We start from the raw sequence: 24,128 nt of genomic DNA, 5'->3' as shown, positions 1-24,128 counted from the left end.
CGAACATTCAACTAAGTAGGATATGATCCCATAAGTAGGATACGATCGTTAGGATTCTATCCCATCAATGGGATACGATCGAAAGGATACGGTAGGATAAGATCCCATCATTAGGATGAGGCCAAAATTTTACGGTAGGATACGATCCCATAATTAGGATACGATCCACATATTCCGGTATGATATGATCCCACCAGTAGGATAAGATCGCAGGGTATCGCAGGGTATGGTAGGATACAATAGGTTACGGTTCCATCTGACTACAATACATCCAAATGCACGCTCCATCTGACTACAATAGCTCCAACCACGTGACTCTAACTGCATTTGGCCCCAACTGCTCCAATTGCTCCAACTAAATTTGGGCCCAACTGCTCAAATGGCTCCAACTGCACGAGTCGCAAATTGCTCCAATTGCTTTAATTGAATGTGGCTATAACTGAATTTAGCTCCAACTGCCTTTGGCTACAATTGCTCTTACTATCTTTGGCTACAACTGCTCCAATGACATTTTGTCTCCAATTGTTTTTCAATCTGGCTACAACGCCATTTGTCTACGAGGCACCACGGCTACGAAAATACAAGGGTACGACGCTACGGGACTACAAGGCTCCATCTGGCTACAAGACTATCACGAGGCTACAAGGCTGCGAGGCTACAAGACTACAAGACTTCGACGCTACAAGACTAGAAGGCTCCATCTGGCTAAAACAGCATTTTACTACGAAGCTAAAATGCTACATGGTTACATTGCTACAAGACTACACTACTACTATGCTACGAGACTACAAGGCTCCATCTGACTACAAGACTACGAGGCTACAATACTAAAATACTACGATGCCACGAGACTACAAGGTTCCATCTGGCTACATCGGCATTTTATTACGAGACCACAATGCTACGAGGCTACGAGGCTACAAAGCAAGTCGTTTGTTCTATCTGTCTCACTTGACAGTGAGGCAATTCAGGACATAACTACTCCATGAAGTTGCAAAGACACACAAAACGTGTGTAATATGTTGCAGTAATACATATGTGTGAAGTGTACGTAAAACGTTCGACGTATACTACAACAGTGGACTATTTATTGTTATAAATATAATGGTGTAGACAAATGTCATAAAATTATAGTTCAGTGAATGTTACATTTAGACGAATAATATATAGTTTTCATAACGTAATAATATGCTTATCATTAATTTGTTACTAACATGCATATGCATAAAACGTATGCATGATGATATTATTATTATTTGAAATATGCAAGCATAAGTATAAATGTATGTATTCAATGAGCTGGACATTTTGAAGACATCAGTTGGTTTTCTCCGTGCGCTCCTTATTGTGTCCGGCAAGACTGCTGGTTGTGTGCTCCGTGTGCTCCTGGTTATTTCAAGGAAAACAATCTGTGAATGTATTTTTTTTTCTTTCGATATGAGACATGCATTTGAATTCAGAGTTTCGTTTTTTTGGGAATTCCTGTTTCCAAATAAAACCTAATAATATTTTAATCAGTTGGAATTCAAACAGAAAAATTAATTACTTAATAGATTTCTATCCTTGAAACAGCTGAGAAACACTGCCATGCAAGATGATATCCCTTCCATTGAGGTCTACCGAAATCCTCTTTCTCGTGCGACCGTGAGAGAGCCTCCTGCAACCCACATAACAAAATAATGATGCAACTAAGCACAAAATATGGCGACATATATTGGCAAGAATCGAAACTACTTGCAAATATTAAAATGTGCGCATATAAGAGAGATAATATCGCCGACAATTTTTCGAAAGTGAGTGTGTCGACCCTGGTTGGATTATTTTGTGTTTGAAATATGGAAGACGATTTTAATGTATCAAGAGCAGTCAGCATAGTTTCAAAAGCAGTAACGTCAACATATCCATACATGTGTCGGTAATGTGGCATTTCGTTCACTAAAACCATCAGTGTCCGACGTCATGCGAAATGCAATTGTGCAAAGAGCCATTTGCAGAAAATGCTAAGTTGTGGAAAGTGTGGCTTTTAGTTTGGACGAACCGATATTCTAATAAAACCACATCAAAATCTACGAAGGTACATTTTTTCGTCTACTGAGAAAACGTCAGTGTTTGCACCGAATGTATGTGGAACAGGTAAAAATCACCATATTTGGTCACCTGCATCGTCTGCATTGAAAACTAATGAGACCCTTGAAACACAGGACATGCATGGGTAGTGCATGCCACACATGGTCTAGTCTGGTAGACATGAGCCAAGACCGTTATTCACCGTAACGAAAAGTGCAATGTTCAAGGAGTTGGGCGCTCGATGTCAATATTGCTGAATTTAATTTGGCGGAAGCCAAGATGGTGATTGAGGTCAAAGATCAAAGTCAAAGTTCAAGTACAAGGTTAATATTAAGAACAAGGTCAAATGTCAAGGTCCTACCGTATGGCCACCGTGTTGTCACAATTAAAAATAGTGGGTGGTACATCATTATTCTAAATTGCGGACGCGATGTCTAGGCAACATAATGAAAAAGTACAACAGTGACATCATAATTAAATATGGCCGCCACGACATCACAATCCAAGTTGGTGGACGGCACCTCGGCATCTCAACCATGAACCAGTTTCTGAACAGGCTATGTCCTAATATTCACAGATATTGTCTCATCATAGTTAACAGAAAACAGTTGCAACAGTTGTCATTGCTTTTTTTAATTAAACTAACCTGTCATTTAACTCCTTATCCATCATTAAATTGGCAAACCTGAACCATTCCCTCACGTGTCCTCATCTTCCATGTTATTTAAACTAGATTTAACCAAGAATCTATGGAAATCTATTTGAATCGCGTTCAGAAATGTAGCAAATGTCAGTATCACCTTTATTTAGTCGAAAATAGCTGACCTACAATTTTAATGGTAACATGTAGCTCCAATAACTTTATGAAAGCAATGGCAGAGCTATGATGGCCTGGAGTTGGAACAGTGTCGTTCCCAATGTCATACCTTGCTCGGTAGTAACATTGATCTGCCTGATGCATGCCTTGTCAGGTGTTTTTGACAAGGCTGTTGGTAAACAAGCCTTTTTAGTGATGGGTTGAAAAAATCTGGTTACTGCTTTGCTGGAATGCCTACTCTACCCCATGTTACCTACATGCATTAAAACGCAGCAAGATTGTGTGAGTGTAAATGTTGATACCATGTTACAGTACTCGCAAGCAGGACAGAACGTTGTGTGTGATCAAGAGTTGAACAAGGAGCTAGGTTATCTCAACACCACCATCAGGTTAGTATTACTTCCCCCCTCTAGTGTTTTTATAAAAGCTTGTACTATTTCGGTAGCTTTCCGCCCAATACAAAATTGTACATTTGCCCATTTATTAATATAATAATCCAACTAATAGGCATTTATCTCATATCGGTTCCTAGGTCTGAAAACTCTTCACGGTATACCAGGAGCGTGTCTCCAGCTTATGTTGTATCTATTTATTTGCATCTGCTCCCATATTCTTTCATAACATATTTTCGTTTTCCAGGGCCATAGCTGGAAATCAATTTTATTGGCTTCTGTGTTTTTCTTGGCTATTTATTATGTTCTTCGTCTTCGCTATCCACGCCTGTATATGCCTTATGCGTCACTTTCTGTGCGGGCCTATACCGTGTTATGGCTAGTTTAACTGTCTCTCCTGCCGCACCGAAGCGCCACCCTAGTTGTAGTCGACGCATCGTCTCGAGTTTTTAATTGTTTGTAAATTCTGTCATTTCATTTGTTGCATTATGTTTTTAAATTTGCGTGCTCCGGAATGCCTGAAGTTTAGTATTACACAAGGCGTAAGAGTTACACGTTATGTTGGCTGCGTTATGTTATACGAGTATACTTTGCGTGCTTTGATATAGATGATTCACGTAACAGCTTAGGCACCACAATTAATCACCACTGTATTTGTATTACGTCCATCGGGCATATATTCATTTGTATGACACCCAGAGGCAATTTACTGCATGACGCGTATTTACGTTATCTATAAAGGCCCTTATGAGAAGGCTAGAATTTATAGCACGTTGGCTTGAAATCTTAAGGTAAGCCTTATATGCCCCCTCAACGTTTTTGTGACATAAACTGTAATTCGTATTTATTCATGTGTTTTCTACCTGCAATTTTTTGTACCTGCATCAATATTGCCATGTTACCCTAATTAGATTTATAAAATAAATTGTTATCTTTTCACGGACATGGACTTCTCTAACTCAAAGGAATACACTCCCAGCACTCTAAACTCCCTATTGGAAGGGAATACCAATTGTATGCTACAAGTTCATTCTCTTATATTGTCAATCTAAACACTTGGCCGTGCAGCTTGCTCGAATTTTCATTCATCCAGGCTGCACAGGAAGAGACAACTTTAGGGACTTGACAGACAGTGGAAGCAAACACCATTATGGGACCAGTAGTGGTAGGAGGGTCAAGGTGAAACAGAAATACCAATATCAACAAGTATAGTGGAAACTTAAGGTGATGAAAAACAGGGACATGTTATGGGTTCAGTTAGTAGTAGGCACAGCAACCATGACAGACAGTGTGTGATATAAGATGGCGTCATATTGTTTTAAGGTTGTGTATCATTTAATATAACATCAAATAAGTAAAATCTGTAACGAGCATGACCAGCGAATAATATCAAGAAAACCATGACTGAATGCGAATTTAGTTGCAAAAATAACTATGTAGCAAGGGCGTCGCCAGCCGATGGCCAGCCGAATGCATGGGGGGGGGGGGGGGGGGGGGAGGAGTTGTGGGATAAGTATGTATTTTTTTTGCATTTGGCTAATTTTTTTGAATCTCTATGGCTCTAGGGAGGGGGGGGGGCAACTACCCCCCCCCCCACCCCCCATGGCTACGCCCTTGCTATGTGGGCTATTTTGTTTAAAATTGAAGGCTGGGGGTTTATTCTAAGTTTCCAGCGTTTTCTATCGGAACATTTCGATATCGATTCCGACATATAGCTCTTTGGCCGATCGGCAACACACGGTTCCGAACGATCGTAATCGAAAGGTACTGAAATTGCTCTTCTAAACGCGGTATCGTTACGAGGCCTAACTATCTCGGCAAAGTTCGGGTTACGATTTCCCCCTCTACAATTTTTCTGGCAGCGAAGATGAGATTTGAAAACTGCAACATAACAACAAAAAACACTTCATATTTCTAACAAATTTATAAATAAAAACACTGAGTTTATAAGACAATATACTTTCCAGATGTTTCAAAGTTGATAAAAGTATTTATAAAAATCTTAAGTAATTTTAAAAGTGCTCGAGCAAGCGAAAACATGTTTATTTCTTAAATTATTTTTACCGGATATTTGATGTGAAATGTTTAGAGTTGTTTGCACGTGGTCGGTCATTGTATTATTGAAATAATGGCTGCTCGGCGATCTCGTGTGAGTGAGGAGCAAATTAAAATGTTGGTTTATTTTATGGAGGAGCATCCCGAATTCTTGCGGAGAAAATTTTCATCGAATTTCACGATTGCAACAAAATACACACGCTGAGTTATTGTTGAAACTTTTGATATCTGAAACAGGCGAATAAATTATGAATATGTATTTTGGAAGTTGGGTTATTTTTCAATTTACTTGCATAAAATCTTCGTTATAATATTGTTATTATAGAAAGAACGTCGTTACATTCCCACTTAGTTATTATGTATCTGGAGCACTACTTACATTACTAATTATTGTAACTTAAAGCGGTAACCATGGTAAGGACTCATCCGAAAGAAGGCAAAACTAAAAAAAAAAGCGGAATGCATTTCTTTTACTTATATATGTCATATCAAATCATTCTATAAAACGGCATTGTGATATGTATATGGTTCGAAGTAGCTTCCATATGAAGAAATACTTTCGTGACTTTGGGGCGTATTCAAGTAGTTGGCCTAACAGCTACTAGATGGCAGGGCTTGCGGGTGTGCGTGACAGTAGCGCGCGCTGCGGCGAATAGGACTACTACAACACTTAATCGGAATTAAGTTTCGCGTCCATTACCGTTTCCCAAGTGGTAGCAGTAATTACTGAAGATATTTGTACATTTATTATGTATAAAATATTGATCCATAATACATGTACAAATATCTTCAGTAATTACTGCTACCACTTGGGAAACGGTAATGGACGCGAAACTTAATTCCGATTAAGTGTTGTAGTAGTCCTATTCGCCGCAGAGCGCGCTACTGTCTCGCACAACCGCAAGCCCTGCTGCCCTCTCGTGACTGTTAGGTCAACTACTGAATAGGAACCCAAAAACATACATATTCAATGCTACTGGGAAAAAAGTTCCTTTTACAAAATATTAAACACAATTGACTCCTACGTAAAATATCGTAAATATAGATCACGCCCAAAAATGTACTATTTTCTACCATGTATAACTATTTTTGTACACTTAAATCGTGCATCCGCCATGATTTCAACTGGCTGCTAATTCCCGATCGGCAAAGGCTTTTCGACAGCAATTGTATACTCGAAACATACCATCGTTGGCTTCCGAGAATCGAAAGGTTCCGAGTTGATGAAAGTAACTTGGAATACCATATTGTAGAAAGCTTCCGATAATCGTAGAATCGCGATCGTGAACTCTTTTCCGAGAAACTTAGAATAAACCCCCTGGTCTCACCCTGAATCAGTGCCACTCGTGCCAAGACTAAGGCTAGAGCTTGCTCGAGACCGGACACGACCAGCAGAGTGTGACCGGCTGTGCTCGCAGCACGGACGCGCACACGGAGTTCGCGCGCTGGCAGGCGCACGACGACGCCAGGGACAGCTTCTGCCACGGCGAGGACGACCTCGAGGGGGCGGAGTACGTGGACCTGCTGCTCAACCCGGAGCGCTACACGGGCTACCGCGGCGAGCCCGCGCACCGCGTCTGGCACAGCATCTACATGGAGAACTGCTTCCGGCCGCAGCACGCCCACCGAGCCTACATAGAGTCGTCCGCACTCAGCGGTGAGCCTGCATAGAGTCGTCCGCGCTCAGCGGTGAGCCTGCATAGAGTCGTCCGCGCTCAGCGGTGAGCCTGCATAGAGTCGTCCGCGCTCAGCGGTGAGCCTACATAGAGTCGTCCGCGCTCAGCGGTGAGCCTGCATAGAGTCGTCCGCGCTCAGCGGTGAGCCTGCATAGAGTCGTCCGCGCTCAGCGGTGAGCCTGCATAGAGTCGTCCGCGCTCAGCGGTGAGCCTACATAGAGTCGTCCGCGCTCAGCGGTGAGCCTGCATAGAGTCGTCCGCGCTCAGCGGTGAGCCTGCATAGAGTCGTCCGCGCTCAGCGGTGAGCCTGCATAGAGTCGTCCGCGCTCAGCGGTGAGCCTGCATAGAGTCGTCCGCGCTCAGCGGTGAGCCTGCATAGAGTCGTCCGCGCTCAGCGGTGAGCCTGCATAGAGTCGTCCGCGCTCAGCGGTGAGCCTGCATAGAGTCGTCCGCGCTCAGCGGTGAGCCTGCATAGAGTCGTCCGCGCTCAGCGGTGAGCCTACATAGAGTCGTCCGCGCTCAGCGGTGAGCCTGCATAGAGTCGTCCGCGCTCAGCGGTGAGCCTGCATAGAGTCGTCCGCGCTCAGCGGTGAGCCTGCATAGAGTCGTCCGCGCTCAGCGGTGAGCCTGCATAGAGTCGTCCGCGCTCAGCGGTGAGCCTGCATAGAGTCGTCCGCGCTCAGCGGTGAGCCTGCATAGAGTCGTCCGCGCTCAGCGGTGAGCCTGCATAGAGTCGTCCGCGCTCAGCGGTGAGCCTGCATAGAGTCGTCCGCGCTCAGCGGTGAGCCTGCATAGAGTCGTCCGCGCTCAGCGGTGAGCCTGCATAGAGTCGTCCGCGCTCAGCGGTGAGCCTGCATAGAGTCGTCCGCGCTCAGCGGTGAGCCTGCATAGAGTCGTCCGCGCTCAGCGGTGAGCCTGCATAGAGTCGTCCGCGCTCAGCGGTGAGCCTGCATAGAGTCGTCCGCGCTCAGCGGTGAGCCTGCATAGAGTCGTCCGCGCTCAGCGGTGAGCCTGCATAGAGTCGTCCGCGCTCAGCGGTGAGCCTGCATAGAGTCGTCCGCGCTCAGCGGTGAGCCTGCATAGAGTCGTCCGCGCTCAGCGGTGAGCCTGCATAGAGTCGTCCGCGCTCAGCGGTGAGCCTGCATAGAGTCGTCCGCGCTCAGCGGTGAGCCTGCATAGAGTCGTCCGCGCTCAGCGGTGAGCCTGCATAGAGTCGTCCGCGCTCAGCGGTGAGCCTGCATAGAGTCGTCCGCGCTCAGCGGTGAGCCTGCATAGAGTCGTCCGCGCTCAGCGGTGAGCCTGCATAGAGTCGTCCGCGCTCAGCGGTGAGCCTGCATAGAGTCGTCCGCGCTCAGCGGTGAGCCTGCATAGAGTCGTCCGCGCTCAGCGGTGAGCCTGCATAGAGTCGTCCGCGCTCAGCGGTGAGCCTGCATAGAGTCGTCCGCGCTCAGCGGTGAGCCTGCATAGAGTCGTCCGCGCTCAGCGGTGAGCCTGCATAGAGTCGTCCGCGCTCAGCGGTGAGCCTGCATAGAGTCGTCCGCGCTCAGTGGTGAGCCTGCATAGAGTCGTCCGCGCTCAGCGGTGAGCCTGCATAGAGTCGTCCGCTCTCAGCGGTGAGCCTACATAGTCGTCCGCTCTCAGCGGTGAGCCTGCATAGAGTCGTCCGCGCTCAGCGGTGAGCCTGCATAGAGTCGTCCGCGCTCAGCGGTCAGCCTACATAGAGTCGTCCGCGCTCAGCGGTGAGCCTGCATAGAGTCGTCCGCGCTCAGCGGTGAGCCTGCATAGAGTCGTCCGCGCTCAGCGGTGAGCCTGCATAGAGTCGTCCGCGCTCAGCGGTGAGCCTGCATAGAGTCGTCCGCGCTCAGCGGTGAGCCTGCATAGAGTCGTCCGCGCTCAGCGGTGAGCCTGCATAGAGTCGTCCGCGCTCAGCGGTGAGCCTGCATAGAGTCGTCCGCGCTCAGCGGTGAGCCTGCATAGAGTCGTCCGCGCTCAGCGGTGAGCCTGCATAGAGTCGTCCGCGCTCAGCGGTGAGCCTGCATAGAGTCGTCCGCGCTCAGCGGTGAGCCTGCATAGAGTCGTCCGCGCTCAGTGGTGAGCCTGCATAGAGTCGTCCGCGCTCAGCGGTGAGCCTGCATAGAGTCGTCCGCGCTCAGCGGTGAGCCTGCATAGAGTCGTCCGCGCTCAGCGGTGAGCCTGCATAGAGTCGTCCGCGCTCAGCGGTGAGCCTGCATAGAGTCGTCCGCGCTCAGCGGTGAGCCTGCATAGAGTCGTCCGCGCTCAGCGGTGAGCCTGCATAGAGTCGTCCGCGCTCAGCGGTGAGCCTGCATAGAGTCGTCCGCGCTCAGCGGTGAGCCTGCATAGAGTCGTCCGCGCTCAGCGGTGAGCCTGCATAGAGTCGTCCGCGCTCAGCGGTGAGCCTGCATAGAGTCGTCCGCGCTCAGCGGTGAGCCTGCATAGATTCGTCCGCGCTCAGCGGTGAGCCTGCATAGAGTCGTCCGCGCTCAGCGGTGAGCCTGCATAGAGTCGTCCGCGCTCAGCGGTGAGCCTGCATAGAGTCGTCCGCGCTCAGCGGTGAGCCTGCATAGAGTCGTCCGCGCTCAGCGGTGAGCCTGCATAGAGTCGTCCGCGCTCAGCGGTGAGCCTGCATAGAGTCGTCCGCGCTCAGGTGTGAGCAGGCTATTTGCTCGCACTTTATAGTCAAATATATCAAACGTCTCTTTTTGGTTATAAAATTATTATTAACTACCTTAAAACCCGTTTGCTTCGCTCGCGCAATTTCAAATTATTACTGAAATCTTACCATTTAAAGAAAAGTATGTGTCTGATTCCAAACTTTAAAAATATATATATACACACAAAGAACTCTACGTAATTAATTATTTACCTTATTTATGCTAAGATTTTTACATTTAGCTTTTTTTGCTATGAAGATATTAAAATTGTTATGATAAATCTAAACTTACTTCCTTTTGACACCTTTAAAGTTCGACATTTATTTAGAAAGGGGTTCCACTGTATTCTACAAAGTACTAAAATTCTGTGTTGTAGGTGATGTTTTTCGTGCAATCACTGGTTCAAATTCCATGCTACTTGAACCTTGAGGGTCAAGCAACTAAGAGCTTGCATGGAGTGAAATTATCAGAGCCAATGCACACAAAACCTTTGTTGGTATACTTAAATTTAACGTTAGTTATATAAGTTTTAAATAAAAAATTAATTTTGGTTTATAATTGTTAATATAAACTCAATGTTTTTATCAACAGACGTTTTCATAATATTTTTAGTGTAAATAATGTAACTCTTATTTGGTGTCAATTTTTGATTACAGGCATGTGTTTAGAGAAAAGAGTATTCTACCGCACGATATCTGGTCTTCACACAAGTATTACTATTCATGCATTGTCCAAATACCTTCAGTCTGGTGAGTTACATTAATGTTTATGATGTTTTCATCTATTGCATATTATATATTCAACATGCACCGATGTATTTAAAATTGTTTGCTAAATAGAATAGGGACTGTGTATTCATGTTTTCTTAACCAGTAGAATACAATGGAACTGTTATAATTTGTAAAGTTTTAGCCAAGATAACCTGATGATATATGATCATAAATGTTTCAAATATAAATAAAATTGACAAACATGTTCGTAATGCGCTGTAACGTTTTTGTATTGTTCCTGGGTAAACTCGCCATAATCTGTATCACAGTAATCGAAAATCGGGTGTATGATAGACAGAAAAAATATTTTTTAACACAGGTCTCCAGAAATTTTTAGACGTATTAGGCAATCCAAGGTACCAAATGCCTTTCTACTGATCGACGTTATATGCTGAGACCAGTTTAGGGAAGTAGTAGATAACTGTAAGACCTAATATAATAACAATTGGTAAAATATCCTATTATTTTATCAATAATTATATCACGAATGCTAAGGGCATTCATAGCATCATAAAATTAGTCTGTAGCATTATAATCTGCAACTTAAAGATGATTAACATACAAACCGTTTCAACAATTTCAAAGTACCATCAATATCCATGTTTAATTTACACATAAATTAATTGAATCATCGGATGGAAAGGTCATTAATAGTTTTTATAAACAGGGATACTATAAAATCACTATTTAATCATATATGATGCATAGCTCACTAATGTCCAGTATATACTTGCTGTATATTACTGAGAGAAGGGGTGCAGGGGTAGGGCACTGGCCCAAGGAACCCAGGTTCTAATCCCGGCTCAGACATTTCAGTTTTCATTGGCTGGTGGGTCCTTACCAAAGTCCATAGCCGAATCTTTTCCTAACATTCATGATCTAGGTCGTCTTGTGATTCCATCTCTAATGGCCTTGCTGCCCTTTTCTGTACATTGTGTTGAGGAATTATGGCTATCAGCTCTTAAAATTAATATATTTAAAGCTAACTTGTATCAGCTAATGGGTTTTAAAAAGTACCTACTCGTTGAAAAACACTCTACCGTAGATAATAAATGTGTTCCAACATATTAATTATGTCACATTTGCTTTGCTAGATACTGCTGGATTTAAACCAGTTTTATTTCAGCAATACCAAAAGATTTTATTTATTCATTAGTTAGTGTTGGTTTTTATGACCTTCTGACACTCCAGTGCATATTTATTTGTATAGTTAAGAGTGGTTATTGTAAGTGATATAAAATAAAATCGCCATAGTTGTTTTTGACGTGATAAAGTCTTACAAATCAATGAACGCCGGCTGCACGCACGAAATATCATGACTCATTGTCACGTTCCACCTGAGCCGAGCGTGCAAGAACCGGCCAACCACCGTGCGAGAAAATCTTCTATAATATCAAACAGGTTAAGGCGAGCTTTTTAACTAATTGTTCGTGATCTTGTATTTAAATTAAATTTGCAAAAACTGTAAATGATATTTGCAAAATTTAAAAAGTATGCAATTTTTCATCAATGTTTTCTTATGACGTTATCACGTGAAATTATCGTCCGTAAACCGACTTCACGGACAACCCCCTTGCAGTTTGGGTGATCGTCTGTGACGGGGGTGTTGCAGACGAGACCTCCCTGCTCGGCAGCCCGGGCGGAAAGTGGGGTCCCAACTTGGAAGAGTTCCGTCGCAGGTTCAATCCGGAGCTCACCGACGGAGAAGGTCCCTCTTGGCTCAGGAACCTGTACTTCGTCTACTTGCTGGAGCTCAGGGCCCTGGCGAAGGCCGCCCCCTACTTGGAGCGGGAGGAGTACTACACCGGCAGCGAACAAGAGGACGAAGAGGTGCGGCTCGCAGTCAACAACTTCCTCTCCGTTGTGAGGTACGACTCCTCTGGCACTCGGTCTGTGGTGTTTGGCGCGTAAAACACTGGGCGCTCGTGTATTCGCAGCTCTTGTTGTTGTTGTTCGAAGGTCGTTTCCTGACCACTTCGACGAGAGCTCGATGTTCTCTGGCGGCCAGCAGGCGCGCGAGCTCAAGGAGGAGTTCCGCCAGCACTTCCGGAACATATCGCGCATCATGGACTGTGTCGGCTGCGACAAGTGCAGGCTCTGGGGCAAGTTGCAGGTAGAGCAGCTTCCTACAAGTGTTGGCCATTGTGATACACTTTGCAGCACGTGTATTGCACAGACAACTTATTTAAAAAGGCCAATATTTTGTAATCATGAAAAAAAATTTTTTTTAAAAATTGTTTTTTTTTTTTTTTTTGGACGTGATAACGTCTTGTAAATCGATGAACTCCGGCTGCACGCACGAGAAAGCACGACTCATTGTCACGTTCCGCCTGAGCCGAGCGTGCAAGCGAGAGCGCGGAACAAGCGATAGAGAGGCACGATCGGCCTAAGCGTTCGGCTTGTGACGCATCCATCTCTCTTCCACTCACGTTATCACGTAAAATTATCGTCTGTAAACCGACTTTACAGACAACCCCCTTTTTTTCTTCAAAAATTTTAAATAAAGTTAATTAAACTGTGACTAAACAGGTGTAGGGGAAGTGAGTCTGTTTATATCATAGAAGTGCTAGAGGAATCAAGGTGCTTACACACCTCTTATTTGCTCTTAAACTCTCGTGAATGTAAATGGCTGGCAGTGAACAGCAAACACTTTTCCCTAACTTGCCCGTGCATTATGTATTTGCTTATAACCCTGATATAACTATTTTAAAGGTTATATTATGGTAACATGCAAATACATGTTTAAGTTTTCTGCAGTGGAACATGCGCCAGGAAGTTAGAAAAAACTTGTGACTGTTTATAGCCACTAGCGAGCAAGTTCCTTGGTTTTTTACAGCAGGTGTTTTGGTGTACACAGACTTACGTCATGTGCACCTTTATGTCCCATGCTTACAACATGTTTTTATTTTCGATAATCTCTATAAACATTTCTAGCATCATATATTTTTACGAGTGGGATAAATGGGTTTGTAAGGATAGCCCAATTAATTTTATACAATTTCATTTGCTACTAATAATTACATTACTAATTAGATCACCTCCCGTAATGACTGTTCATTAATCACTAATTATCAGTCAGTCCACAGTTAACACTCCTCACTGGAGATAGGCTCAACAGTGGTTCACTCCTTACCGCTCACCAGTCCACACACACAGTCTCGCGCCACTCAGTCGCACTCTCACGGTCCCGTCGCTCCGCGTCTGCGTCGCTCGCCGAACTCGCACTTCACTCCACTCGCCTGTTGGAGGCCGCTGTCACCGCTTTTATACCCTTTCTGGAACGTACTGCAGTGGTCGTGACATATCGTGTCATCCCGGGCAGACCCAAATCTCGAAGCATCCAGAACAGCGGCTATCATTCACGCCACTCCACGCGGCGGCCTCAGTGAGTCCGCGGGATTCCCAGGCCGTTAAGGGATAGATAACAGCGCCGAGGAAGGAGTGAGCCGGGGGGGTGAGGTTGGCAAGGCCGGGCCGCCCTAATCCCCGAAGGTATGCGCGATGACGTCAGAGGCCGTGCAGACACGCCAGGCCTTTCAGCTGCATGGCGCCTGTCGCGGGCCTGCCTCACACGTGCGTAACAATATGCATGTAGCATTTTTTAGATGCCATTATACACAATATCGCTTCTGAAAAATAACCTCAACTATTCATTTTATTTTCGTTATTAATAGTTAATAACCATGTTTCTTATACACATTGCGTGTAGCTCTTTTTTCATGAACCAACTTTGAAACAGAGACTGATCCGAAGGAAATTTTGGTCAATACTGGCATGATTCTGAGCATAAGAGTCACAAAAAACCTGCCCTAAATTGCCTCTGTATTCCAACAATAAACGGTCTCATGCAATGAATACTTTTTTTTTAAGTAGAAAATGTTTGATTGTGTTTTATGACAAACTGCCATGATCTTTTGGGAATGATCATTCTGTATATTTTATATGTATGACGTGTCTAGGTGTACCATGTAATGAAGGTTATCATTGTGAGTGTACGTTATAGGTATGGGTGGGTTTGTGTAGCATAATTATCAACATTACTGAAGCTAATATATTTTTTTTTAGTATTGATTGGTTAAGTATTATCTTTTGTGGTTTAGTGAGAACAAAGAGTACGTGATTAAAATTAGCACTAACTGTTTTGGGTAATGTAATCTGGTGTTGCACAGATCCAAGGCTTGGGCACTGCGCTGAAGATTTTGTTTTCTGGTAAGTTTGACTCCATGGGTCCTTTTGGAAGTGATCTCAGCGACGTCTCCAGGAACAAGTTCCAACTCAAGAGAAGTGAAATAGTGGCTCTCTTCAACGCTTTTGGAAGGTGAGAGTTTGCATTTATTAACGATACATGTCCTAATTAAATTGTTGAACCAAACCTTAACGCTTTCTTGCATATTTTTCTCTTGAGAAATGTCGAGTGATTTGTTGCACTATAAGATGAATTTGGGGCAACCATGAGCTCCAGCATTCTTGCGTGTGTAGAGAAAGGTGACAAAGAAGAAATAATATGTTTTGGAATGGCAAAGAGTATGAATTGCTGTAGGTTGTGGGTGGTTGAGGTGATGTTTGGATCGATAACTACCCTTTTACATGCAAATGTATCGGTAGTGAAAGGAGGGTTCACAGGCTGGACTGGATACAGCAAGAAGGATGCCAGTGTCTCGTAGGACCGCCAAGCCAAGCATAGATAGCTGTTGCTCTCTTAGGAAGGTGTTGCTTGCTCTCAAGTTGAGTTTCCTGTCCCCAGAACCATCTATGTAGTGTTTGTATAAGGTGTCAGCCATATACAACATAGGAGTATGTACCTGTTTTAAGTTGTATACATGACTTGAAAATCCATTATATTTTAGAGGCAATACAATCAGAAATATTTTTTCAAAGTTTAAAATTTGATGTTTGAAATATCGAACGGCTATAGTGTATACTACCTATTAAGAAAAAGAGGCAAACTAAGATGTGAGTGTGCCAACATTAAATGTATTCTGAAGTTTAGTACCCAATAAATGGTGAAGTGAATAGGTCAGAATGTGGCCGATACACCCATGTGCGTACACACTAGACATGCACATAATGGTTTGGTAATGAAGAACATTGGTGACCAGCCTCACAAACACACACAAAATATCCTTATGTCAATCATGTGATAATAAATACAACTCATCTTTCAAAATATTTTTTTAACTATTTACACTATAAAAATGCTACTTTCTTTTACTTATTAAATGTATCCAGTACGTTCCATTATTTTGCTAAAACCTCAGATCACTTCCGAATTATCAGTGATTGTTTACAATTACAGAACACACATTATAAACTGGGGTATGTTGCTATTTTATCAGTAGGTTGATAGGTTGTGAATTTAAAAAAAAATATTATTATTTATCTAATCAATCATAGCATTAAACAACTCTTTTGAAAAATTAACAAACATATTTCTACATCTATAACTTTTGAATTTTTTTTAGTAAAAAATATTGTTTTTTATGTACAGTATTTAGGTATATGTTTTATACTGCAAATTGTAGTATATTTATTTAATGCAGCACTACTCTGCTGTCCCAATTGTATGTCACACAGAACACATTTCAATAGCATGCCAAATGTTACTTTTTTCACTGCCACTTCACAACATCCTCCGGTAAGAGTAGTATTCTTAGTAATCATTCTAGACTCGCCAGAAGGCTACTCCGAGCAGAAGCTGGCGTTAGTAAAACAACTGGGCAGGAAACCCGCTGTTTGTCTACCGGCAATACGTGTCAACTCTTCTGTTCAGAGTAAATCATTGTGTCTGATTGTAATGGAGGTTTGAACTTTACGACAGACATACAAGTGATATAAAAATGAATATTTTACTATGTACTAAATTGCTGTAATTGTTTATTCTGAATCTCGATAAATCGACCCGCTCCGGCTTCGCACGGGTGCAATGCTGATACTAAATATACTAATTATAAATATAAATATAAATATAGACTAAAAACAAAAGATAATCAACAAATATCAACAACAATAGATACCTATTATATTCAGTTCTTTTTTGAACTTAAATACCTTACCTTAAACTACGATTTTCGATAATTGAATAAAAAATATTTTACTTATTATTCGTTCGACTAAAAACAAAAGATAATCAACAATTATCAACAACATGATCTATCTTGTAGGGTTCAGCCAGCGTTTGCAATGTAAGCGCAAAAAAAATGTGTTTATTTACGACATCACATTAGAAACCTCTAAAATTATAAGTGTTTCTCTACTATATTATGCATGTATTATACATATAAACCTTCCTCTGGAATCACTCTATGCATTAAAAAAACCGCATCAAAATCCGTTGCGCAGTTTTAAAGATCTAAGCATACATAGGGACAGACAGACAGCGGGAAGCGACTTTGTTTTATACTATGTAGTGATTCATTTCAGTTTTGCAGTGTGATCGACTGTGTGTGTTCCAGGTTGTCTACAAGTATAGTCGAGCTGGAGAAATTCCGCAAGATGATGAGGTAGCCAGACGAGCAAGACGTGCATCTCGAACTGTCAACTCAGAAACTATACATCACATTGCAACCAAAAATAAATGCACCTTTCGTCCACTTGTGTTAGTGAGATGGGGGCAGGCCTGTCCTTGATGGATGGTCAGCAGTTCCTAAGACTGATATGTACTTCTATCTTTGTGTACTTCCTGGAGTTAGTAGGTCCTGGCCACAAGACAGCGTGTTCGTTATAAAATTGCGGACATTATGGAATTGACACGCCACTTGTATTATTGTGCGGATGTTTTCTTCTGTAAATATTAAAATGAATTATATATTTAGTTTGTACGAATAAAAATTCAATTTTGAATACAAAAAAAAAATGCAAAATTTATTTAACCTATAAACCATGTTGGCACTCAACAAAACATTTCCATTATCTAACTCGCAAGCCTGCATGCAAGCACTGGAAGAACCTAGGCCTATCACTTGGTGCTTCGCTCACAGCTTCTGAATACTCTCACAAAGGTAAAACCAATTTTTTTTATGATTGATGTTTATTATTTTTATACAGGAAGTTTGTTATAATGTGATGTGTCAAGTAACCAGGAAAACTGGGTAAACTGAGAACTACTTTTTTTTTTTCTGACGAGGATGGATTTGGGTAGACAGATCAGAATTCGTGGGGACACATTCAAAAGGTTAAGACAGATAGTTAAAGACTGCGGAAAATTATTGGTGCAGTTTATCCCTATAGAACTCGCCGCTATTCATAGTTGTCATTTCGATTTACATGAGCGTATCGCATAAGCGATCATCGCCTTTGAGGAGTCTGGGGGCCTCTGGGGTTGAGGGCATGAGGGATGAAATTCTTCCTGCCGAGACTGAGACCTAGTTTTGTGAAGTAGTTTTGAGCCCGCCCACTAGATACTAGCTTTCATAATATAGTACTAACATATGTAGCTATAGTGATTGTAAGAAGTAATGCATAAGCTATTATCAGGAAAACAAACCAGTGAAAATTAATTCACTTTATTTTGGAAGCCACAATTTTTCGTCTTCTACTAATTTATATAGAACATGGTATTTTATTACAAAAGAGCATTCAATGTTTCTCGCACAGTTTAAATTTCTGTTACCAATCAATTTGTTAGATTAACGTGATAAACCTGATACTTTGGATCCCATCTGAGTTGTTTTTGACGTGATTACGTCTTATAAATCGATGAACGCGGGCTGCACGCACGAAAAAGCATGACTCATTGTCACGTTCCGCCTGAGCCGAGCGTGCAAGAACCAGCCAACCACCGTGCGAGAAAATCTTCTATAATATCAAACAGGTTAAGACGGGCTTTTTAACACTAATTCGTGATTATATTCAAACATATTATTTAAATTAAATTTGCAAAAACTGTAAATAATATTTCAAAATTTAAAAAAGTATGCAATTTTTCATCAATGTTTTCTTATGATGTTATCACGTATAATAAATTATCGTCCGTAAACCGACTTTACAGACAACCCCCTTTCTTTTAACATTCCAATGTGAATCTTGTTAGTTCATGTCCCAAGTTTTTTATAAGTAGTTACGGGCCTGCCCGATAGTAAGTGTCTCGTATCGCGCAACACACGGTTTGAACAGTGCATGTTACCCTCCAGTCTGCACCTGCCCTGGGATCTGGCTTGGCCGAGCAGCAACAGAGAGAGAGAGAGAGAGAGAGAGAGAGAGAGAGAGAGAGATAGAGATAGCAGATGCCAGGACCTGCAGCAACATCGTGGGCGGCCAGTGGTCTGCCAAGAAACAGAATAGCGCTTCGTGTGGCGAACCAGAGAAATACTCATATTTTTCCTGCTAAACTGGTCAGGAAAATTTATATTGAAGGCCACTCAAGTCCTTGCTTTACTCGGTGCAAACCCTGAGGTTCCCTTCGTTACCGGAATAGCGTCCGAATGACGAGACTGCAGAATAGAAACCGGCTTAAGCCTTCTTTGCTGGGAAGGCAAGAAGGGGCAGGTGGTGTGTACCTAGTGCGTGTAGCACAGCCAGATCGATGGTGTGTGCATTGAGAGTAAGTTAGAGTTACATAACATCAACACTGCACACAAGTCACGAAGTACGCATGACTTCTAACCGCTCTCTCGTTTCACTGGCCCATTACTTGCATTTCCATGCACTTGTTGCACTCACTCTAGTACTCGGGAGTGCAGATCGCACTGAGGGGAAAGGGAGGAACAGTATGTTGGCTAAGAGTCACCAGCTGTGGTATTGAGGGGGATGAAGATTGGCATATACCTCAATCTGACACATCCTTACAATAGCAACAAAACATGATATGCATATTGAGCAATAGGATGTTGTAACTGGATTACTCCAATACTTATAAGGGGCATGCCAGAGTCTAATATTAAAAAAAAACTCAATAAACTTGGTTGTTTAGTAAGAGCTTGTATGATACATTTTTGGTATTATATTAGCATTATAGTAATGAGATATGGTAATTAACTAATGACCAAACTAAAAAAAACAATACAAAGCGGCATATATCCAGCTCATTCTGAATGGTTTGCACAGGGGAGACAAAGATTTTCTATATTATTCGGGACAGAAAAATTAAAATTACTGGAAATTCAGCACAGATACATTGCAGAAAATGTGAAGCATTTCAGTATGATGGACTGCAACTAAATTCATACACCAATACTTTATCTTAATTTTAGTTTTTTTTTAAATTTAGTATTACAATCGCCAGTTAAAGTTACTAAACTCAAACCCATCCCACATGAAGAAGCTGTTGGGAGTATTACTTATGCTGGCCAGTTCTTCCATCTGGTAAATCTCATTAGGCACCGTAAAGCGAAGCATCAGAACTACCTGCTCGGATAGAGATGATGCTGCGACTGTTGTTGGACATATATGGGCAGGAGTTAAAATTTCAGATGTTCCCGAGGAGATTCTCTGCTGGTTATCCTCTATTCTGCTGCTTTATCGGTTCATGCTGATGGCGGATGTCTAGATTCTCGCCTCCAGCTGCTTACCTGCATCTTCTGGTTGTGTTGATTGCCATCGTGTGGTATGTGCTGCATACGTTTTGGATGCTGATCGCATAGGTCTCGGAGTACCAGTCATCTCATCTGACTCTGTAAGGCGCAGTAGTTCCTCCCCGGTGTATTTGGATGCTCGTTGTATTTTATTCTGATGCAGCAGTAGTATGTTTTGGGGGATACTGGCGAAGGCGCCAGGCGCTGGAGCCGGGAGCCAAACTGCCATCTTGTATTGTGACATCACGGCGACCATCTTGGATGACATTGACATTGACCTTAAAAATTGCCCAAATTTGCCCAAAATTAAACCATAATTGACCAAATTTTCCAGTTTTTGGACACATTTTCTGCCAACAATTCTCAAAAAATTCGACAGTTCAAAAATTAGGATTTAGAAAAACCTCAAAAGTCTTTTTTTCCTTAGAAAGAAAACGTATTCCATATTGAGGCTTAAGCATCCATGTCTACAGCCTCCGATAAGCCTCTGACGTCATCATGGATTATAACGTCACAGTTGAAATTTCCGTTACGACTGCCATCTTGAAAATCTTAATTTATCTGATTTAAATGAAACATTTTAAAAATATAAAAAAATATTAAATAAATTTTAATAAAATATTAGTTATAACCCAATGTTGCACATATAGTTATGGTCGCCATAATGGATTATGATGTCACCATTGCAATTAGCATTACGGCCGCCATCTTGAAAAACACTAATTTTTATGCTAGAAATTTGGAAACAATTTCTAAAATTAAAATAATATATAGGGTATCAAATTTTAATGAAATATTATTTCAACCATGCACTTACGACATGGAGCTCGGAGTCCTCGGTTCAAACCCAGCAAAGGCAAAAATAAAAATGACCTCAGGTCCTTCCTCCACGGAAGCTGCCGGCAGACTGACCTCCCACCACTAATGTCAAGGTATATATCATAAGCTAGTATGACGTCATATCCGCCATCTTATTTTCGTCTGATGGAGACTGACATCTTGTTTACATCTACTGGAGTGCGCTAATATTTTTAAGATCACTATCGTCATCATAAGCTTGATCAGAATTATTTATTTTATCATGCTGTTTCCGCAGTTTTGGTCTCATGGCTTCATCACATCTTTCGATCTTGCCAAATTTAGGTGCTTCATCACAGTTTTTGGTTTTGACACCAGCCTCGGAGTCAGCATATTCACCCAGATTATTGTAATAATTCGAAATCGTTGACGTCAAAGCTTCCTCATCGTCTTCAATCGTCCTTTTTAAGATTGCATCATTTTTACAAAGTACAGATGATCTACGTATATTCGGCTTGAATGTATTCTCACTTTTCACGTTAATGATTCTTCCATTGCCTTCATTCTTCCATAAATCATCATTGTTTTTTAATTTAAGTTCTTTATCGAGATCGGAAAAGCTATGAATATAAACTCGTTCAGAACAAGGAAAATTATTGATGTAATGCAGAACACTATTCTTTAGAAATATAGCTCCATCCTTGTCCTCTAGTATGCAGGCCCGGTGCAAGGTAAATTGGCGCCCTAGGCGAAAAACCTTAATGCCGCCCCCTTCCCCCCCCCCCCCACCACCGGCCTTCCCAAATTTTTTTTCCTTGCCTCAAAATACATCACGTAAGCCTAAGATTTTGTCAACAATCAAATGTAAGCAGGCTCTTGTTTTTTATTATTTAGCTTTATACTTTTTACACACTTCAATTGAAAATAGTAATTTTTTTACAACTTCAAAATTAAAAAAAAAGTATATTATATTAATTGCCAGAGAATCACAGTAAAGGTAGTGGCAGTACATCAATGGTTTAACTCTTAAATTACATACATTAAAAATAACAATTTTCTCAAGAAAAATGATCTAAATTTCCCTAGGCTTTATTTCAATTTTCTTGCCTTAAGCTTTGAAAAAGTTAAAACCAAGTAACTTAAGTCAATAGTTTCCGCTATTTCCTGTTCTATCGAAAGAGTTGAGAGTCCCACTAGTCTTTCTTGTTTCATAGAAGAGCGGATATATGTTTTTATCAACTTTAACTTTGAGAAACTGCGCTCACCAGTAGCCACAGTTATAGGCAGTGTCAACAAAATTCTTAATGCAATAAACAAATTCGGCACACTATCTTGTAAGCTGGAACTACAAATGAAATCCAAGATATCTTGAGGTGTTGCTTTCTTTGGCACCCTTCTTGCAATAGACTGTATTTCACTACACAGCTCTGTACCATCAATATCCTTTGAGTCTTCGTGAGTCAATGCTCTTTCTAGCTTCAAACATTCATCTAGAACATACTGGGAAGTTTTTCCTTCTAAAGCGCTGATGTTGTAAAGAAACCCAAATAGTAATGTGATTTCTTGATGCTGGCTAAAACGTTCATTTAATGAGTTTATTGAAATATCAATAATTGTAAAATAAAAATTCACCTTGAACTGGTCTTTTACATTTTGTATTGGTTCATCTTCTGCCTCGTACGAAAAGTGTTTTTTCTTTCTTCTCAAGCGAGCAGGGCTGGACTCCGATGCAAATGAAGCTGGAATTTCAAGTTTTTCTGCAATTTCTGTTGCATCGACTAACATTTTTTCGAATCCTTCATCACTACTGCAGTTTTCAAGGAACAACTGAGTTATATGGAGTTGTTTTGTGGCAGCAGATAAATCTAAGTTCTTCGACTGGAGTAGTTTGCTGGTTATGTGATTTCGTACAGTAAATTGTACCAAACAACAAGGGAAACCACAAATTTAAAATTCCCTATACTTTTTGCCAGTCCTTCAGCCTCAACTCGTGAAATGTTTCCATGAGATCCTGTGAGGTTGGTGTCTTCAGAAATGTCGGTAAGGGCATCATACACTTCCCCTAGCTGATAACGGAGTGGTTTTAAAGCGTCGATCCGACTTTCCCATCGTGTATAGCTCAGAGGTTTCAATGTAAGAGAAGGCAGGTGTCGCATCAGTACTTCCCAGCGTTGAGTTGAAGAAGAGAAAAACACGTACAAGCTCTGAACCAAACAAAAGAAAGAAGTCGCAGCCAGATAACATTTAGCAGCATCGTTTATCACGAGATTTAGTGAATGAGCACTACAGGGTACAAAAAGGGCTCATGGATTCATGTCTAATATCCGTCGCTGAAGACCAATGTTTTTGCCCTTCATATTACTTCCATTGTCATACCTTGACCACGCAAATTTTCTATAAGTAGGTTCATATCCGCAAACTTCTCAAGAATTTTTGTGGTCAAACCAGCACCAGTAGTATCTGAAACAGGCACGAATCCCAAAGAGTGTTCTTTTATTTCAGACCGTTTGGCATCTGTTAGCAAAACAAATCGAACAATGATTGTCATATGCTCAATATGGCTCACGTCGGATGTACAGTCAAGCACAATAGAAAAGTATTTAGCACCTTGGACAGCAGATAGGATTTTTTCCTGGACAGCATTACTCAAAATTTGGATCAATTCATTTTGTATATCTTTTCCCAGGTAATGAATATGAGTCTCCTTATCACGAACTTTTCGGAGGTGCTCATGCATTATAGCATCAAACAAAGCCAGGTATTCCACAAATTTGAGAAAGTTTCCATTCCCATAGGAAAAATTTTTTTCTTGTGTACCTCGAAATGCTAAGTTTTGTGCTCCAAGCACCCTTACTAATGCAATGAGTCTTTCTAAGACTTGATGCCAGAACTTTTCTTCTTATGTTGACAGGCGCAAATGTTCTTCATCAATAGTTTTCCTTCTCTTCAATCTGGTTTCTAGTTCTTTCCATTCTTGAAAGTTTGTCATATGATCATTAGTCTTTTCGTGGCTTGCCAAGATAGCAGACAAATTTTTCCAATCATTTACACCGGTACCGATTTTCAAAAATATTACGCAGCAGAAGCAGAACACTGCATCCTTTGAAAGCGAGTATTGAAGCCATGGACGATGAAGAGATTCGTCATTGATTAGTCGCCTTTTGTAGTGAACAACTGAAAACCTACTTCTGTTGCCATCTAGCGGAAATGTGAACTCTTTAACTTGTTCGGGTCCATGTTCTACCAGAATTTGACGCAACCCATTATCACACTTTCCCCATGTGGCAGGATCACAAAAGTCTATTGAAAAACTGGTACGGTATTCCATCATTTCTTCTTTACTCTGTTCATCATGAACTGCGTGACAAATTT

The 24,128-nt window shown here is 41.8% G+C and overlaps 1 protein-coding gene across 6 annotated transcripts in view; it reads left to right on the top strand.

The window, feature by feature from the left end:
* LOC134541481 (ero1-like protein) overlaps positions 1 to 17,303 on the top strand; it is a 92,074-nt gene extending 74,771 nt beyond the window's left edge. For 3 of the 6 annotated variants that reach the window (XM_063384962.1, XM_063384960.1, XM_063384965.1), the window contains 7 exons: positions 3,197 to 3,273; positions 6,750 to 6,988; positions 10,336 to 10,428; positions 12,062 to 12,317; positions 12,409 to 12,562; positions 14,619 to 14,767; positions 16,902 to 17,297. In XM_063384962.1, the coding sequence (XP_063241032.1) occupies positions 3,197 to 3,273; positions 6,750 to 6,988; positions 10,336 to 10,428; positions 12,062 to 12,317; positions 12,409 to 12,562; positions 14,619 to 14,767; positions 16,902 to 16,953 (1,020 nt within the window). In that variant the 3' untranslated portion in view covers positions 16,954 to 17,297. Of the gene's footprint in view, positions 1 to 3,196; positions 3,274 to 6,749; positions 6,989 to 10,335; positions 10,429 to 12,061; positions 12,318 to 12,408; positions 12,563 to 14,618; positions 14,768 to 16,901 lie in introns of all 6 variants that reach the window. The other 3 variants (XM_063384963.1, XM_063384964.1, XM_063384959.1) reach the window with 2 other exon arrangements.
* Positions 17,304 to 24,128: the final 6,825 nt, after the last annotated feature.

This window comes from Bacillus rossius, assembly GCF_032445375.1.
Source record: "Bacillus rossius redtenbacheri isolate Brsri chromosome 4 unlocalized genomic scaffold, Brsri_v3 Brsri_v3_scf4_1, whole genome shotgun sequence".
Classification (NCBI taxonomy): domain Eukaryota; kingdom Metazoa; phylum Arthropoda; class Insecta; order Phasmatodea; family Bacillidae; genus Bacillus; species Bacillus rossius.
This window is presented reverse-complemented; position numbering and strand designations above follow the sequence as displayed.